Raw genomic sequence first — 20,567 nt, 5'->3', positions numbered from 1 at the left:
AAACCTGATGGAGCTTGAGAGGTTCTGCAAAGAAGAATGGGAGAAACTGCCCAAAAATAGGTGTGCCAAGCTTGTAGCATCATACTCAAAAAGACTTGAGGCTGTAATTGCTGCCAAAGGTGATTCAACAAAGTATTGAGTAAAGGCTGTGAATACTTATGTACATGTTATATTTTTGTTTTTTATTTTTTAATAAATTTGCAAAACTTTGTCATTATGGGGTATTTTGTGTAGAATTTTGAGGTAAAAAATGAATTTAATCCATTTTGGAATAAGGCTGTAACATAACAAAATGTGGAAAAAGTGAAGCGCTTTGAATACTTTCCGGATGCACTGTACATTTGTGGAAACAATGTGACAGCCTGTTTTCACTTTGCAGTGTTAATCAGTGTCAGACGCCGTCTGTATTGTGTCATTTTCTGTTAGCATAAAACAGTCAAAATGTGTTAATGTCTAGTATATTAAAAAATATGCAAAAATAATTTACTTCAGAAACAATGAGGTACAGTACAAACTGTGTATAATTGTATGTGGCACAACAAACGGTTTGGGTAATAATTTCCTTTTGCTCCCAGACTAACTTCTTACCCAGGCCAGTCAAGAAAATAGTCCTTCCAAAAGATGTTCCTGGTTCCACTGCTCAAACAGGAGTGGAATAAAGTTCAGTACAAACTGGTGAAAACAGAAACAGCAGATGAGAGCCGTCCAGATTTAGCTGTGTGCTAACAGGCTGAGGTCAGAGGTCAGAGTCTCTCTGACTGCCCTGTCTCAGACTTCATGTTTTCCTCTGGAGAGGTTTCACAACACTATTTTTTTTCATCATTCTTTTTCTGTTATATAAGCCATGATTGTATCTATTTTACTGAGAGCAAATCTTTTCATCTTGAGCCAGAACAATTGTACACTGAATCTGATTTATTAGTCTGTATTTAAACACACTGAAAAAACACAAACAAAAGATGTGATTTGTTCTGTCAGAAAACTTCATCATGAAAGATACTTGAGTAAATCACATTACAGGGAAAACCAATACGACTTGAACTTAAGATCTATTCCCATGATATCAGGGTTTTTACTGGAAAGGACAATTTTGTTTATTAAAATCTTAATTTTGTGAAATGTTGTGTTCTTCTGTCACATACAACAAATCTAAAATAAACCAATTAGAGGACCAGATACTATTGAGTATAATGTTAAATTGTGTCTGATAAGATTATGTGTCTGTAAACATAATTGTAACCATAACTGTGACTTATTTACAGAATGAAGAAATGTTGTTAATCAATGTACTTTTTTGGTTTTTGGTATTTTTCTGGTTCTGTTCAGACTCACAGCTCTTGGTCCAGGTCAGAGAAATATCCTGAGGTCTGTATTACAAAGCAGGTTCAACATAGCCAGGATAACTTTTCATTATCTGTCTTAACTGAACCTAACATTGTCTGTCCTGATAACCTGCACTACGATGCTGGTTATTACCTGGTTCAGGTACGAGCACATTCATGAAAGAGATTGAGTTCTTAATTATCATCAAGTGATGTTCAACAAGTAGAAATGTAAACAAACCAGAATAGAGAAGAAACAGTGGAAATAATTTTCTGTTATTTAACTCGACCTGAGGCTGGACTGTGAATACTGAGTATTTTGCTCTTTTGTCTGATGATGAACAAACTATTATGAACATGTGATGCAGATTTTAAAAAAAAAAGGTTAAAGTAATGTCAGATTGTTTCTGCTGCCAAAGCAGAGAGAAGTAGTTGATGTTCTGAAATGTTCATTTCTAATGATGAAATATTGATCAGTGTATGGTGCAGTGATCTGATCAAAGTCATCAGAGGTTTGGTTTTTATTTCCAGTTCTGCTCACAGAGTCTCCTCTTGTTATTCTGAGCTGCAGTGATGAAGAGGAGAGTCACAGCTTCATCACTGTCAGGATCCTGTGGATGAAAGAATCTGTGTTCGATTGCTGAAGCTCTTATAGCTCTGATGTAGTTATTTAGTGATAAACTCTGCTCTGTTTGTCTGAAGCTCTGTTTTAAAACCAGAGTGGACACATGGAAAGACTTGGAAACAAACCCACTGATTTATATACATGTCTACTGATCTTTGTTATTTATCACTTTATTCTAAACTAGTTTGGATGTTGACATGTTTTGATCTGATCCTCTGAAGTTAACCTGACCTGGAGCAGGTTAGGAGTTCAGCATCAGTTACCATGGTGATTTACCGTGGTAACAAGTAAACCAGGACTGAACACCGAGAGTTAAACCTGAAGTTACCGTGATAACCTCAGATCCTGCTTCACAATACAGGCCTCAAGTCTGGTTTAATAAGGAACAAGTTCACAACCAGTTTATTTACATTTTACCCAAACCTCCATCTTTCACTGACCTGAACCAAAGAGCTGATGTTGCTGAACCACAGACGGGACTCTGTGTGAACCTGGTCTCTGAATTTGTGGCCAAAACACATAAACACATATGCCTAATTTCACTGTGTGTGTGTGGTCAGTTTTGACTCATACTGAACTTAACCAAATGTCTGTCACAGCACCATCACTGTGTGTGTGTGTGTGTGTATGTGTGTGTGTGTGAGGAGCTGAACGACGCTATGAGCACAATGGAAACAGCAGGACAACAGTGTGGAGCTTTTGTATGTTTGTGTGTCAGAGAGAAATACTGTGTTGGGTCTGAACACAAAGACAGTGAGACCACACACAGTGTACTGGCCTACATAGTGTGATGATGAATGTGTTAATGAAATCTGACTGGGCAGTCTCACACAATCACACACACACACACACACACACACACACACACAAATAAACCTTCACTGGTTCAAGAGAGTCAGAGTTCATGTTGAAATTTAAGTATTAAATCAGACTCTATGTTCACACTCCACACACTAAAAAGTGATGAACTTGCATGGATGTATTATAATACATATAATACATTTATTATAACACATGTAATATAATACATTTATTATATCACATGTATTATAATATATCCATGTGTTACATCCAATTTAAATTTTCAGACTTTAGATTTTTTGTTGCCCTTTAAGTCCTGGAGGCAAAAAATAATTTGTGGGCACAAATTTTGTATGTGAAGCTAAGTTGTGTCATCTTCAACATCACTTAATTATTGCAAATTGAGACATCACACACACACACACACAATCACACATACACACACACACACACACAGAAGACAGAAGGCGCCTGTGTGTCTCTTCTCTTAACAGCACTACTGGAAGTTTACACTCACTGTCAGTGTGTTTGTTTAGCCTGGACCACTGTGTATGTGTGTGTGTGTGTGTGTCTGTGTGTGTGTGTTTGCTGTGGTTTCACGTGGCGTGTAGCCACCTCTGTGACTTTGTTAATGAATGGTCACAACTCTGTGTGTGTATGTGTGTGTGTGTGTGTGTACTGTTCCATCTACATCTAACCTTTTCTGCCACCACCCTTCTATAATACAATAGGTATGCGTGTGTGTGTGTGTGTCTGTGTGTGAGTGTTTCTCTGGGTCAGTAGGGCCTCCTGACATTGTCTTGTCTCAGACAGGAACAGAGGGCAGTGGTCACTCTCTGTGACTTCATGCTTTGAATTGTGTTCATGTTTCAGACTGTGACTGTGTGTGACTGTTGTGTAAAAGGTCTCTCTGGGACCAAATACGCCAAAGTTACGTTAAACTTTTACACTGAAACTGAATAATTATCATCAAAATTAGTGTGAGTGGAGTCGTCTCAGACCAGTGAGGCAGTGAAAAGCTAAAAACATTGAGCTCAGCCTCAGTTTGCAGGATCATCACTGTCCTCCAGGTCCACGTTCATGCTCCTCCTCAGCTCTGTGGCCAAACACTGTTCACGTTTCAGTGCGTTTCTGACATATGAGAGCCTCATAGCGGTCACCAGACATTCATCCTTCAAACTGATACCATACAGTGAGAGAGCGAGTGTCTGCTGTCAGCGCTGAGCTTTCATGCCAGCTCTAAAGCCTGACTCTGCTGCGACTCCAAACCACAAACTTTGAATCACTTGCTCAGTGTTTTGCATTTTCACTTTTCTGCTCTGACTGAAATTTAGAGAAACTGAAACTGGGACACAGGCTCAGGTCCTGTCCACACGTACACATGTATTTTTTTTAAAGTGTTTTGGCCTTTCGTCCACAGGTCACTGAAAACTGAGCATTGCAAATCCAGGGTTAAGACTGACAGAAACTCTGTTTTCTGTTTTTTTGTTTCTACCATTATTGTTTTTTGCCCTTTGATGATATGGTGGTACCTTTTTTCTAGGCTTCTGAATGGCCACCATGGCTTTATGGTTAGGGTTATATTGCCACCTGTTGACCATGTTTTGCTTTTTCATGTGGACAGAGATTTTTTTTTAAAGACTTGAGGACAACTGCTGTTTTAATTTATACGTGTGGACCAGGCCTCAGTCGCACTCTGTAGAGGCTGAGGTAATTCAGACATGTTGAGTAGGAAGTGAGTCTACAGTACTATCTTATGTCAACACTAAGCTTTTATGCTAACTGATGTAATAAGTTAAACACTGGTGGAGGTCGACCAAAATGAATCCAACACTGAAGAGCCACAAATGACAGTTCCTCTAATGACCACTAGAGTCTAACTCCAACAGTCAGTCCCCATAGAATAGAATAGAATAAAATTTTCAAATGTCCAACTTTACAGCAGAAATAAACATGTTTACAGCCTGGTACAGAAACTGTACTGGTCTCTAGAGCTAATTTCCTCCTTCATGACAACTGTACGGTCTGAATTTTATAGGACTCATCCATTTAAATTTCATTAAAAGTTATGTAGAATTGAGGGAGTGGCCTCTTTGAGTGACAGGTGAGTGAGCGCGTCCGCCACAAACCTGCATGCAGTTAAGTCTTGGCTCCTCCTCTTTGCCCATTTTTGGATTAGCAGGGAGTTAGGTGGAGTCAGGCACTGCCAAGATGTTGATGGTGGAGCAGCTCACTCTGAGCTTCAAAACCACTCTTCAGAAACCTGTGGGTGATGTCACAGAGGTTACATCCATCTTTAGAAGTCCACTGCACTGTCCACTGCAGCCCAGAGTCAGAGTAGTCTAAAAACATGTGAACCAGTTTTGTGATGTGCATCGGTTTGACTTTATGGTACCATCATTTTCTTTATAGCAGTTCAAACTGAAAGAGAGAGAAACAGATGCAAAGTCACACAAAACCAGTTGAAGTTTAAATAAATAAATGTATTAATCATCTGTACAACATATCACTGTCACGACCCCACACACTGTGCACACCTTACACAACTCAACAGACACACAATATTTTAGCAACAATGCACTTATGTTTAGACAAGATAAGAAGAAAATATGAGACACAGGCTTTTAAATGGTTAGCTAATGTAATCAGTGTGACTTCAATCAGAATAACTGGGTGAAACTGGGACACAGGCTTCATTATGTTGTGTGGTGGATCAGGTGAAGCTTACAGTCTTTATGCTCACTAATGTATAAAGCTCGACTCTGGCTGATGCTGATGGCTGAGGCCTTTCTCTCTCTCAGTGCTCATATAAACATGAACCCCGATAGAGGCAGGAAAAATGTAAACACACACACACACACGCACACAGATAGTATAGAGTTGTTCCCAGGCTGTTTTCTGGTTCTCATATTCTCCCTGTGCTCTGCAGACCTACGGGCTCATTAAGCTGCAAGTATGACTAATAATTCAGATTAGTTTGTGAGATTTCATCATCAGAATCTCTAATTACTCTCATCAATCTCTATTTTCTCTGTTTTACTTCTGTGTTCATACCCAAACACAATAAATACCAGAGGAGGCACTGAGCGTGACGTCACCTGTTGGCGTCTGATCCCTTTATCCAGCTGACTGTGTTTACATTGACAGCGCTCTTTCCATTGTACCTGTCAGCTATTAGCTACATCGTCTCAAGTAGTCCCAATTGATTACTGATACTCTGAATACGCTTATTTTGAAAGGAAACATTTCAGTATTATCAGTGATTTGTTATTAGCATTATGCACTATGTAAGCAGTTAATTTTAGTAAGTTAATGAACAGCTCTTATGCTTCAACAGTGTTTTCTTTTCCTCATGTCCTCCATAAAGCTTGACTCAAACCCACAACCTTTCAGTGTGGTATCAAGAAGCCAGATTGTTGTACTTGCACCACTTCTTGGTAAATGGTAGCATACCAAGTCCATACCAAGTTGTGGTGCAATGGATAGCACATTGGACTTTTAGATGCGAACAGGAAAAGAGATTCAAAACTTGTGGTTTTGAGTCCTAGCAGGGTCAAATAGTTAACAGATGACACATTCATCTACAGGCAAAAGCTTTGTAGTCATGATGATTCTCAACTGGTGCAACATTACCAAAGGAAATGTTTCACAGAGCCTGCCACATAAAGAATCCATATTGATAATTATTATTGTGTCAGCTCATCAGTGCGTCAGGTTGAATCATGGGTTGCTCTTCAGTTCTACTTGAAATCACACTGTTGCACACTGTTGTCCTGCAAAACTGGTTTTGATTGTTAGACAGCTCCAGAGGGATCTTGTGATACAAACGAAAAGAATAAATAAATATTTGGAAACATTATTTTGTTTTCTCTCTAAGTTTTAAATAGCGCATTGGACATCTGGGCAAAAAAAGAACAAAAGACTCAAAGATCGAGGGTTTGACTCCCACCAGTGTCAAACAGTTTACAGATGACACACTTATTTACAGACAAGAGCTCTGTCGTCATGGTGCTTCACAACTGATGGAACATTATCTCCATTTTACCCTGGTGTCAAAATAAGAAAACATTTGATCTGTCATCTCGTCAGTGCTTCACGTCGTTTGTTGTCTAAAGTATGTTGTCTGAAGCAGGCCGGAAATGCACCCGACTTTAGAATCAAGTCAAACTTATGCAGGTTGAGAGTCATGACACCTCATTCATTCCCTGAGCCCTGATGTGGCTGTTTGATCAGCTGTCTGTAGTTTTAGCAGTTTTCCAACATGGCAGCGATGGAAGTCACTATACCACATTTTAAGACCTGTCAGTACACATCCTGCATTACTTCTCATAAAATGGTAGCAAACCAAGTCCAACTGAAGCAAGAAACACATAGAGTCTGTGGCTCTGTAGCACAATGTATAGTGCTTTGGGCTTCTAAACAAGAATTGGACAAGTGATTCAAAGGTTGTAGGTTTGGATCCCACCAGAGTCAAACTGCTGACAGGGGACACTCTAACTTATTGACAAACTTCTGTAGACATAATGCTTTGCCACTTTACCTTTCTTCCTGGGAAGGAAGGAAGCATTCAATCTCTCCTTACAGAGGAAACTAAATTTTAAATAGCAGTTTTGGAGTAAAGTTAGACTCTGGCCAAACTTCTGTAAGTTGAGGGGTCACAACACGTGATTAATCACCTGAGCCATCAGTAATCTCTCTTTTACTAGCTGTCTGTAGTTTGAGCAGTTTTTCAACATGGCAGGGATAAAAGTTTGTTTTATAGAGAGTTTAGGTCCTGATGTCACATCTGTCAGTACATGTCTTGCATCACCTTTGTAAAATGGCAGCATACCAGGTCTGAGTGAAGCAAGGAACACATAGGAACTATGGCTCTGTGGCACAATGGGTAGCACATTGGATTTCTAGACAATAACAGCATAAGAGATTCAAAGGTTGCGGGTTTGAGTCCCACCAGAGTCAAATAGTTTATAGATGATGTGTTATACACAAAAGCTTAGTCGTCATGGCTCTTCTCATTATCTGCATTTCATTCTGCTATCAAAATCAGATGCATGTGGTGTTCCTTAGTTGTACTCAAAAAGAGTAGTAGTTGTGATCCTGGCTGGTTTTTGGTTGGACATCTCCAGAGGGACCTTGTCAGACAAGCAAAAAGTAAAAAAAAATAAAATATATTTTTTTGCGGTATGTTAAAGATAAATAAAAATAAAGACTGATGCAAGTTGGCTAACAAGGTCACAAAGAGGTTTCATGTGTCGGTCATGCAAGGCACAATGGATAATGCGTTAGACTTCTAGATGGACATTGAGGAACTTATTCAAAGGTTGTGAGCTCGAGTCCCACCAGAGTGGATCATTTCAGCCATTTGAATATATATTTTCAACCAAAATCAGTGCTTAAACATTGAATCCATATTTATCACTGTGAAACGTGGACTAGTTTGGCTGTTCTGCTCTATGTGATGTCACATCCAGTTTCTCCACTTTGAAGTCAACATAAAAAATGCCTTAAAAGTCCACGTCACTGTGCTGTATATAAAACCATATTTTTTTCAAATCCTGGTCCTACACCATTTTTCCATACATTAATTCACTGGGGTCTTTAAATGTGGAAAAGCCTCAGCAGCACATAAGTCTGCAGGTGTTTCCATTCACAGCACAGGGATTTAAACCTGTAACCTGCAAACCTGCGCTGCATCTGGCTTGTATTACTGACACTAGCGGATCCCTCTACACCCCCCACCCAACCACCCCATCTGACCCACATCTCTCAGTCTTTTAGCAGACAGCTGCAGAAACATTAGGTTATGCACAATGGAGTAATTGGGTCAACCTGTTTTACTGTATCAATTACTTTATAGGAGACCCTTATACAGCAGTGGTTACACACACACACACACACACACACACACACACACACACACACACACATATAATTGTCTTATTATATTCATGGGGACCTGTCATTGACATAATGAATTCCCTAGCCCCTTACCCTAACCTTAACCATCTCAACTGAAAGTCTACTGTAACCCTAATTCTAAGTCATTTAAACTTGTGGACCCCACATTTGAACATGTGGGGTGCAAAGCTGTTGGACCCCACAAGTACCCGATGAATATAGTAAAACAAGCTCACACACACAGTCAGAAACACAGACTCAATAATAGCTGGCTGTCAGTCCAAGTGTCACTCATAACAAAAAGTAACTCACATGAAAAGTAATCCAGCAATTGATCACTGAAGGGGCCGACAGAACACCGGTAAGAGTCCTTAACAGAGATCCAATAAAAATATATCAGATTGCAGGTAAACACTTGGAGAAACCAGTCCTTTAATGTTGGTCAGTGGGGATGTGCTGGGGGCGCAGTTGAGGGTGGTGATTGTTTTGTTGTGACATCACAAATTTACTAAAGTCCTGATGGCTGGTTTTAAGGCACAGTTTCTGAATACAGGCTTTGTGCATTTCTTTGTGCATTGCCAGCTTTTATACTTTCACAGTATTAATAAAGAACCTAGACCTGCTTTATAATAAAAAACAAAGCTTTCTACAATATGGGCCCTTTAAGAGAAGAGACCACATTCTTGTCTTCCAGCCAAACATTACATATGTCCTGACTCTTTTTACACAAGAAAAGAAAGAGTTCTTTAGTGACTGCCTCTCCTTGCCCCCTCTCCTCTGTTAGACAAAGACGTGTACAAAGTGTTTCACCTCCTGCCTCTGTGTGTGTTAAGTCTCTCTGTGCTACTGCTGTGCTTTTATGTTGTGACATGTTTTGAAAAAAGAAGAAGAAAGAGAAAGAAGGCAGAGAGAAAAGCTGCACTGGGATGTCGTGCACCAGAATGAGACAGAGACTGTGTTGAAGTGGAAGCTAAGCATTTCTCATATTTTTTCTCCAGGTTTCTACTTCCTGTGACATCATCACACCATGCCTGAGGGGTCACGGCGTGGTAGCCAGCGATCGCCTAGTACCACAAGTAAAAGGGAAGGGGGTAAGTTGGCATTTTTCCTCAAACAAGCTCTTATAAGTCTGCTCTCCGCTGCCTGCTCAGTAGCAAACAGCAGACAGGCACATGGTAAACACAGTGGAGCATTTAGCTGCTAAAGAGCCAGAAATTTCCCTCAGGAGCTGGTGGAGACCAACCACAGAGATAAAAGAGAGGGAACACTGGTCCTAGATTCATCAGGTGGACCATATTAGCAATTTGAAATTGGCAGTGATGTTTAGAAAAGATGGTTCAAAATCTATCAGTATATGAAGCATGCCAAGTCCAACTGAGGGAATGTAAGTGTTGTTATAACATAATGCACATTTTATTCAAAATGAATAATTCTGTATGAAGATCATTGACTCAAAGTTTGTGGGTTTGAGTCCCACAAGAGCTTCTTCATAGATGGCACATTGTCATTGTCTGGCACAATACACTTAATTTCAGAATTGTGAATTCCCTGAGCCACCAGTGATGTGGATGTTTTAGTTGATTTCCAACATGGTAGGGCCAAAAATTCTGTCAACATCAAAATTACAGAAACACTAGAGGCAACCAAATGGCTCAAAATGAAAAAGAAATTTTACCATTGAGCTGACAATTAATGTTTTTTGTAACAAGAGAAAGGTGGTTCGTAGATTGTAGGTTGGATCCTATCAGTCTGTCAGTACACGACTTTCATCAAAGCTCATAAAATGGTAGCAAACCAAGTCCAACTGAAGCAAAGATCAATGGCTGTGTGGCGCAATGAATAGAGCATTGGACTTTTTGACAAGAACAGCAGAAGAGCTTCAAAGGCTGTGGGTTTGAGTCCCACCAGAGCTGTTCTTCATAGATGGCACATTGTCATTGTCTGGCACAATACACTTAATTTCAGAATTAAGCCACACAATCAGTTCTATACCAGTGTAGTCAATGTGCTTCCCAACTGAAACCATACCAGAGTTGTTCCTCATAGATTGTACATTGGCTGATGCAATACAGTTAATTTCAGAATTAAGGTACACTTCTGCAGTTGTTTCACAGTTGACACACTGATTTACAGACAAAATCCCTGTGGACATGTTCAAACTTCTGCAGGTTGAGCCCCTCACAACCATGAGCCATGAACCAACCCTTCTACATAAAAGCTCAGTGCTTGGCTAGTAGACACCATTGTCCTACAAAACAAATTATGATTGGTTAGACAGCTCCAGAGGATCTTGTTAAACGAACAAAAAGATATCAAGGAATATTTAGAAAATATTCTCTTTTCTTTATGTTAAGTTCCAAATTGCAAGTCATAAACAGGATAAAGATAAATAAAAGATAAAGGCTGATGCAGGGCAGGTAACAGGGTCAACAGGGAGTTTCTGGTTTGACCAAATACATCTAGCTTGTGAGGCTCTTTGGCGCAATGGACAGCGCGTTGGACCTCTAGCTGAGTATTAAAGAAGAGATTCAAAGGTTGTGGGGTTGAGTCCCACCAGAGCCATCTCTCATCCAAGGTACATTGTCTGTATGTGGGCAGAAGTACACCTCTCTTTAGAATCGGGTTGAGGGGTCATCAGTGATGTGGCTGTTTGATCAGCTGTCTGTAGTTTCTAACATAAAAGTATCTTTTATGTAGAGCCAAAGTCCTGGTGTCACACTTTAGAACCTGTAAGTACACATCTGTCTTCATCTACACTTTGTGTAAACTGGTAGCAAACCAAGTCAAACTGAAGCACGTAAAACAGAAGGGACATGGCTCTGTGGCGCAATGGATAGCGCATTGGACTTCTAGACAAGAGCAAGAGAAGAGATTCAAAGGTTGTGGGTTTGAGTCCCACCAGAGTCGAACTGTTTACAGATGACACACTGATTTATAGACAAAGGCTCTGTAGACATGGTGCTTCTCAACTGGTGGAGCATTACCTGCATTTCACTCAGATATGAAATTGTTAATTAGTGCAGCTTTAAATAATTAGACATTTAGTTGTAGTTGTTGATTTTTCCTGTGGAGCTGGTTCCCAATTTTATTTCAGCCCCACTTTCCCTGAGCTGTGACTTCCTGTCACCAAACCAGAGAGAAGCCATGCAGAATGGACTGCTGTTATACACAGCAATAACACACACACACACACTCTCACATCGAGAGGCTCAGTAATGGTGTGTAATTACACACAGCCACCATACTGTTTAGTTGCTTTGCTGTTATATTGGCTTCCATACTTAGAATTCGCAGCACACACATACACACACACACACGCACACAGGAACATACCAGAGGATGTTACATTTCAGTCTAAAACACTCTGCAATTATAACAGAGGCAACAAATTTATACACAAACACACAGTCTGTGCACACACTGATTGTTGCATTCATGTAGAACACACACACACACACACACACACCAATATACTCTGTGTGCAGGAAGTTGTGTGGTTGGTGCCGATTAAATGTAGCACTAAACAATGTTTTTGCTGTGACACACACACACACACACACACACACAGACACACACACACACACACACAACACACACACACACACAATAAAATGCCACTGCAGATCTGTTGATTATAACCATAGAAAAGAACAAAGCAGAAAATAGAGAGAACGCCCTCGATAAGGCTGCAGAGAAATGAGATGAATGATTGAATAGAAGCAGAGAGGAGGAGGAGAAAGGGAGGAGTGCGCCAGGAGGGGGGAGGAAAGAGCGACAAAGGAGTGTAGGGGCAAAAGAAATAAGGGAGGAGAGCAGGGGAGACAAATATTTTTAGCTCCATTTGTGATCTTGGCTGCTTTCTGTACCCTCCCTGCTGCCAGTGCTGATAACAACAGTCAGTAATAACAGGCAACAAACCAGCCTTTCTCAGAGTCAGTCAGTCAATCAGTCAGTCATCAGTCATTTAGTCAGTCAGTCGGTCATTAAGTTAGTCAGTCATTCAGTCAGTCATTCAGTCAGTCAGTATACAGCATTAAAACTGACCGGTCAAAGTCACATCTCAATCTGTGTTTTCACATTTACAGTTTGGTCTAATACCATGTTTGTATCATGATTTAGAGACTGTCCTCCTGTAACAAACAAGCCCATAGGTCGTCACTAGCACTTATTGCTGCGCTAACACTTCTTATCGCACTTAACCTTGATTGTTCCCCTTTCTGTAAGTCGCTTTGGATAAAAGCGTCTGCTAAATGACTAAATGTAATGTAATGTCTGTCAGCAGGGTATTATGACCTATAGTTAGGTTTTGTTGCTAGGCGACATCTAGTGGTCGTAGTAATGATGACAGGAGCAAAGTGAAAAGTGCGGTGACGTAGTTTATAGAGCGACAAAGTCCACGTCAGGAGGAGGTTGGGGTGGATGGATGAATATGACCCAGGAGAGCTGTGTTCAATTCCTATGTGACAGTAGCAGTTTATGTTGTTTCTATTATCCATGACCGTTCATTGTTATTATCGTTACCATGACAACAAAGATCTAATGTTGAAGAAGTACTTATTTTAACCCAAATCAACATCTTTTCCTAAACCTAACCAAGACATGACGTTATTATAGTAACCACGGTGACAAAGATAGGTACGCTGCTCTCGGTGCAGTCCGTGTGTTTATTATTGTAACCATGACAACCAAGGTCCGGTAGGCGTGCCACGTATCTACTTCAGGAGACACTCCTATGGGTGGTATCAGAGGGTTGTTGGTTGTTCAGGTTGGAGGACTGGTTGCATTTTTTTACATGTGAAATGTCAGAAAACCCAATATGCCTACATTTGAATGTATCGTGTAAATTCTATGTGCCTACAAATTCAAGTGATAAGTTATTTTCACATCTGATTTATTACGTTTCACATACAAAGTTGTTGCACAGCAGAATGTCTTATTTTGAAGACATTTTTAAGGTTGTCCGCAGACCTTCATCAGGTAAATCTCAAGGAATTTGTTGATGGTAACAAGAAAAATATAAAATATTAACAGAGTTTCACAGGAATGAAGTGAAATCTGTGACTGTGCCTGGAAGCAAGGAAGTCAGGCTTAAAACTGCTAGATGAGTTGGAAAATGATCAGGAGGAACGTGATTTACACAGAACCACAGGAACACTGAACACAGAACCACAGGAACACTGGACACAGAACCACAGGAACACTGGACACAGAACCAGAGGATCACTGGAACACTGAACACAGAACCACAGGAACACTGGACACAGAATCAAAGGAACACAGAACCAGAAGAACACTGACCACAGAACCACAGGAACACTGGACACAGAACCACAGGGACACAGAACCAGAAGAACACTGAACACAGAACCACTGGACACAGAACCACAGGGACACAGGAAACAGAGCAAAAAGAACACAGGACACAGAACCACAGGAACAGAGAACCAGAAGAACACTGAACACAGAACCACAGGAACACTGACCACAGAACCAGAGGAACACAGAACCACAGGAACACTGAACACAGAACCACAGGAACACTGGACACAGAACCAGAGGATCACTGGACACAGAACCAGAGGATCACTAGAACACTGGACACAGAACCACAGGAACACTGGACACAGAACCAAAGGAACACAGAACCAGAAGAACACCGACCACAGAACCACAGGAACACAGAACCACAGGAACGCTGGACACAGAACCACAGGGACACAGAACAACTGGACACAGGAAACAGAGCAATAAGAACACAGAACCACTGGACACAGGAAACAGAGCAACAAGAACACAGGACACAGAACCACAGGAACAGAGAACCAGAAGAACACTGAACACAGAACCATAGGAACACTGACCACAGGAACACAGAACCACAGGAACACTGAACACAGAACCACAGGAACACTGGACAGGCAGAGAGAACAGTGATGTGAAATCAGCAGATTTTTTAAGGGAGTTCACTCATGACAGGAGGAATGAATGTAAACACAAGCTATGATGTATGCGTGTGTGTGTTCCTAGTTTTAAATGGTGTTTGGCACAGTGCTGTGAAGGGGTCAAAGGTCATGTGGGGGGGCCTCAACATCAGTCCTGTAAACGATGATATGAGGAGACTCACTTCCTGTTTCTGTCTCTGGCTGCATCATGTTTAATGAAGTTACGTTCATTAACAGCAGCAGAGAAATCAAGAGCAGGTTGGAGTGCATGGTGGTCGTACAAATTCAAAGACCAGGTTCACATCCACAGACCAGGTTCACATCCAGAGTCCAGGTTCACATCCACAGACCAGGTTCACATCCAGAGTCCAGGTTCACATCCAGAAACTAGGTTCACACAGAGCCCAGTCTGTGGTTCAGCACTTTGGTTCAGGTCAAAGATGGAGGTTTAGGTTAAATGTAAATAAACAGATTGTGAGCTTGTTCTGTATTAAACCAGACCAGAATCTTTGTCTGAACAGAACCAGGTCCTGTGAGAGTCGGAACAGAACCAGGAGTTTAATGAAGCTGGAGTCACTACAGGTGGAGATATATATATTAATGGAAAACAAATGAGACACGTCTGTGAATGTTTGACTGACTGATTTAGTACCAATGTATCTGTGAATTGTCAGACACATAAACTAACATTAAAAGTCAGCTTTTTTTATTTTTCTCTCCTGTGTTTTATTTCTTCAGTTCACGTTGATTCAATTCAGTGTTATGTTGAAGGAACATTATAATATTTTAGAAGTTTAATTTGAGATAAAATGAGGAGATGTCACTTTCATCTGTGTGAGTCCAGTCCACAGATAGATGATTGATGTGTTATGTAATTGTAATGAAATGTAATTGTTGCCTGTTTTTCATTTGGACCCCACAGACCCCATGTCTCAGGGGCGTGGTTCAGGTTGATGTACAAAGTTCGGGATTTGAAGCCAGAGACCAGGGTTCACATCCTGAGTCCTGCATGTGCCTAGATGTTGCTTCAGTCTTTTAATTTTAAACCAAGTACTGTGAATGTAAAAAATAAATACAGTAAATATGATATTTTTAAAAAAATCAAGCTTTAGGTGTGACAAGCAAACGCTGTATTGCAAGATCAGATATTGCAGGATAGACAAATGAAATATGTTGTCAATGAACATTTGTCAGATATGTTCATAAAACAACTTTTCTTTCTTACATTGGTTAAAAATTAACAATTGGTTTTATTTTTCTCTCAAAATGTATTTCCTGCTGCAAATGAGTTGTATACAAACTTCCTTTCTTCTGGACTGTGTAGCATCAGCTAATGAGAGTTCTGGAAAATAAGAAAATATTGTTACATCAGTTACATCCCTCTCAGGTGCTGACATTATTAAGATAGCATCACCTTGCTGAGGGTAAGACTTACATAAGTCTGCTGTTGGTCTGAAGTTTCACTGTTGACAGCTTTCATATTTCAAACACTCACATGTTTTAGACACAGTTTGTGCGTGTTTTAGTTCCTGCCACAGGGGGTCAAGCTGTAATGTTGACTTTGAGCCTAAAGTTACATTCCCACTATTTAAACATCTGGTTTAAAGTTATGTCCCTCCTGTTTAAACATGCGGTGCAGGGTTTCATCAGCCCCCGTCTCCCTGTTCCTTTGTCACTGTCCTGTTTCTGATCTTTAGAAGAATCTGGGTCTGATGAGATTCATTTGAATATGTGAAAGGGGCATGTTCAAGATAAAATGCAGTGCAGTAACTGTTAAACATGTTTGGTCATTATCTCTGTACAACAGGAGATGGGCTGGTTCTTCATTAGCAGCCAGTGTTCAGTGACACCGGGCCAACAACAACATGAGTGTTTACTGATGATTTAAATAACTGACCAATAATGTTTAATTATTTCTGGGACAATTGAAAATATTTCCCAAAAAATTTTGGAGGGTAAATATGAGTGACTGGTAATCATTCTTTTAAAAGTAGATGGTTATCTATGCAGGAAGTTAGGTGGACTAAGAAGCTGAATGGATCTCCCCTGACTCATACCGGTCAAGTAGCACTTCCTATAAAGGTTAAAGGTCCCATATTTTACTGTCTGCCTGTGTTTTATCTGAAGTGTTGATCTCCATCAGAAGATATATTTGTGATTTTAAGAACCGAAAATCATCTCAGTGTAGTTTAACATCTCCTCTCTGGAGCTCTAGTAACAACAGGTTGGTGAACCAATCAGACAATAGCCTCTCTTGGTAAAACTCACCCATAATGCCGATGGTCAGTCAGCGCTGAAATGAGCCAAACAGATGATCACATTCAGACTAAAATGCTCCAGCATAATTTTGATTGGAACTAAACACAGGAACCAGGTGGGCTGTGCTGAGGGCATATCGTGGTGGTGACAACATTGTGACGGCTGGTTTTAAGGCTCAGTTTCTGAATACAGGCTGTGTGCATTTCTCTGTGGACTGAGGCTTTGATACTTTCACAGTATTAATATAGAACCTAGATCTGCTTTATAGTCAAACACACATGGACATCTACCTTTAGACTGGATGGAGCTTTAAAAGAGTTGAGATTTGATTGTTGGAGTTTATATGAAGAGGCAAATCGAGCTGACTGAAGACAACCTCAGGGGAAATAAGAGGCCTCAAACTAAAATATTTTCAAGAGTTGGTTGAGAAAGACCATCTGTAATTACACATGTGCAACATTTACATGTGGTGTGTCATACAAGAATTTACAATCCCAATACAAACAAGCACAGCTGTGATTTTTTGGTTTTCAGCTGTTTATCAAAATCCCTTTGTCTTCTCCTGTATCATAATCAATGTTTGAAAAGGAGTGCACTGTGTCTTCTTAAAGGAGTGGTGAATCTTTTTCCAGATATTTATGCCTGGAAATCCCCACCAGTCAGTTAGAGCAGAAGCCTTTAGGATGAGTGGGAAAGCAAGTCCAGGATGGAGGACTGAGAGTCTTCACAGACGTTTAGTCTAATTCATGGAAAAAACCTCAAATTTCATTTCGTTTGCATAGAAAAACATGATCATTTGTGATAATGCTTTCCACAGTCATACTCTGTTTAATCAACCACACAGTTTAATATGTAAACAATTTAAATCCAGCTCACAATATTGATCAGTATTACAGTGAGTTATTTCCCTTCAGGTCCACGTGTCTCAAACCAGCTGTGATTCGCTCTTTTCTAAGAAACTTCAGAGCTGAAGATCCAGTGTGTTACATCACAGTTGAACACATAATGACAGCAAGGAGCTGCTCTCTTATAACTGTAATCACACACACACTGGAATCTGCTCCACCTTATAGTTTCACAGCATGTATTTAAAGGGGAATTCCACCTTAAAATGACATTCACAGCTCAATGGCTTCTGGTAAAAAGATGTATGGTTTCACTGAAATCAGCCTTCTTCGCCTTTCATTTACCTCCTGCCCAAATTACTCAATTAACTGATTAGTCCATGATCAGAAAGTAACTGCATTTTTTATTTAATCACTTTAACTCCTTTAGAAAGTAAAAATATGAAAACATTTTATTACAACATAAGGAATGATTTTTTTTTTTCTTTTTGTATTTTTTGTTTTTTCAATGTAATACACGAATACAGTGATACAGTAGCTGTTTTTAGTGTTGGGCTTTACAGAACAAATGATGATTGATTAAGATGAATGAGTGAAATACAATTCAGCACAGTTCATTGAAACTTAGTTCAGGGAACAGACAGACCATTTGAAAAAAACATAAACCTGAGCAGCATTATTATAGCACCGTATTGTGAGTGTATAATTCTTGGATATTATCTGATAAAATAAAAACATTTGATATGATATGATTTCCATGCCTACATGGTACATGGAGATCAACCAAAGACTTCTCATTTAAAAACCACCATAGTACCTTTTCATTTTGCAGCAGTGATCATTGTCTCTGTATGCGTGAGCCCAGCTCCCAGAGGTCCATCTCTCTGTGTGGATCATGGTTTAGGGTAGATGTCAGGCTCAGAGTTACAGACCCACTGGTTGTTACATAACACGGAGACAGAGACGTGTGTTCCCCCTGATGTGGAGTTCAAGGTTCATGTTCCTGTCAGACTTTACAACAGTGGAACAAGAAAATGAGCAGGCGGTGTTGTGTTTGAAGACGGTGGAGATAAAGAAGAAGAAGAAGATAAAGAAAAAAAAAAGACCAAAGAAGTGATAGAGGAGTTCCTCATGGTACACTCGGGGGTCCTTTAAAGATGTGAGGATGAAACTGATCAAACGGATGCTAGAGGAGAAAACTGAAGGTGATTCTCAACTCAAATCAAGGCCACAGCACTGAAACCAGGACAAGGCTCACAGCAGGGTTCCTGAGAGCCAGAACACTGCTGATGGACATTGTGGGACATTATACATTCATTGTAAATCTTCCTCAGGGGGACACCACAGAGTTGAATGAATGAAACACAATGATGTCATATCAGTTTCTCTGATTAATCATCCAGAATAAGAAATTGGAAAGAAAAGACAGGTCCAGTGATAGTGTGTACATACAGTGTATGTCCATGGGGACCCTGCAAACAGGAGCTGATGACAGCTAATTCAGTACTGTCAATAGAGCAACATGACATCTATGCTGAAAAGATACCAGCAGTACCTACTCATATGACATTTCCACTGCACATCTGATGAACTTTGAAAAACTCAGACATCAGAGACAAGCAGGTGATTGTAGCTGTGATTATTACTGAGAAATTACACATGTTTGCTCCACACGGGATTAAAATCACTGAGCAAAGAAGGTGATGGTAAAATCAACCCACCTCCCTTCCCCTCAGGCTCAAACAGAATGACACATCTGGGGCGACCTGATAGCTGAGTGGTAAGGGCACGTCCCACATGAGCACGGACACTCTTACAGCAGGCGAGTGTCCCTCCCCCTCTGTCACTCTCTACTGTCCTATCTGATAAATGCCCCAAAAACATATAGTAAAAAAAGAAAGACACGTCTGGTTCTGGACTGAAGGCGTCTGTGGATAACCCATTCACACAAAACAAAGCGCTGTGTGTGTCTGTGCATGTGTGAGTGCGCACGTGTATGTGTGTGTGTGAGAGTATATAGGAAAGACAGAGACATATGTTTGGCAAACCACATCCTGTATTTCAAGTCAGGTGCACAGCTTTCAACTTTGCTGTGCACACACACACACACACACACACACACACACACACACACACACACACACACACACAAACTGAGTCAATAACAGGAAATCAAACAAGTTGAGGAACAGTGTTTTCAGACTGACTGTGACTGACAGACTTCAGTCAGTCTCTAACAGTGAAGTGTGGTCGTTGTCGTTATAATAACTGGTTTAAACAGACAAACAACATGTGGACTGACTGACACACACTCACACTCACACTGAGAAACCCTGCAAACTGTAAGTAACTGCTTCACTCTCTGATATGTGTATATGTTTCTAGTGTATGATCTGCTGGTTTGGCTTAAGGTTGTGTGGTTGGTCAGTGTGTTGTGTTGTATTGTAATTTTATCAATTCAAATTTAAATTAATTGTATTAAATGTATTTTTATGATGAATTATCTTCAGTTCAATTCAATGCACAGCTCGAAATCTAGCAATGATTGTTGTCAAGTGGTGAATCAAGTGGAAGATGTTCCTGCAGTCACACTGAGGAAATCTGCATTGCAGGAACTGAGTGTGGCTCTGTGGTGCTGGATTTAGTCTGTTGACCGTTTTTAGTATTTATGGATACTTTGGCCGAAACAATTAGAGAAGGAAAACTGTTCATAACTCCTGTCCAGCACATGTGACAAGCGCTTGCAACGAGATGTCTGTTCATTTTCCTGTAAGTGGTGAAGAAGCTGAGAAGGTTCCTCAGCTCCAGCACTGCTGTGGAAACCAAATGACTGTCACTGACTGTGCTTCTTGTGATCAGCAGTCAGTCATTCACA

The 20,567-nt window shown here is 40.3% G+C and overlaps 1 protein-coding gene and 1 non-coding gene across 2 annotated transcripts in view; both read left to right on the top strand.

Annotated features, from left to right (window-relative positions):
• The window catches only part of plekhg2 (pleckstrin homology domain containing, family G (with RhoGef domain) member 2), a 96,461-nt gene that overhangs the window by 11,773 nt on the left and 64,121 nt on the right, over positions 1 to 20,567 (top strand). Inside the window, exon 3 of the mRNA XM_071495932.1 lies at positions 9,645 to 9,737. Within this exon, the coding sequence (XP_071352033.1) occupies positions 9,674 to 9,737 (64 nt within the window). The 5' untranslated portion in view covers positions 9,645 to 9,673. The remainder of the gene's footprint in view (positions 1 to 9,644; positions 9,738 to 20,567) is intronic.
• Positions 11,462 to 11,553, top strand: trnar-ucu (transfer RNA arginine (anticodon UCU)). Its single transcript is given in 2 exon segments — positions 11,462 to 11,498; positions 11,518 to 11,553. It is a non-coding gene; the product is annotated as a tRNA-Arg (tRNA).

Source organism: Trachinotus anak, unplaced genomic scaffold (genome assembly GCF_046630095.1).
Source record: "Trachinotus anak isolate AG129_WGS33_773 ecotype Australia unplaced genomic scaffold, CSIRO_AGI_Tana_v1 ptg000014l, whole genome shotgun sequence".
In the NCBI taxonomy this organism is placed as follows: Eukaryota; Metazoa; Chordata; class Actinopteri; order Carangiformes; family Carangidae; genus Trachinotus; species Trachinotus anak.
This window is presented reverse-complemented; position numbering and strand designations above follow the sequence as displayed.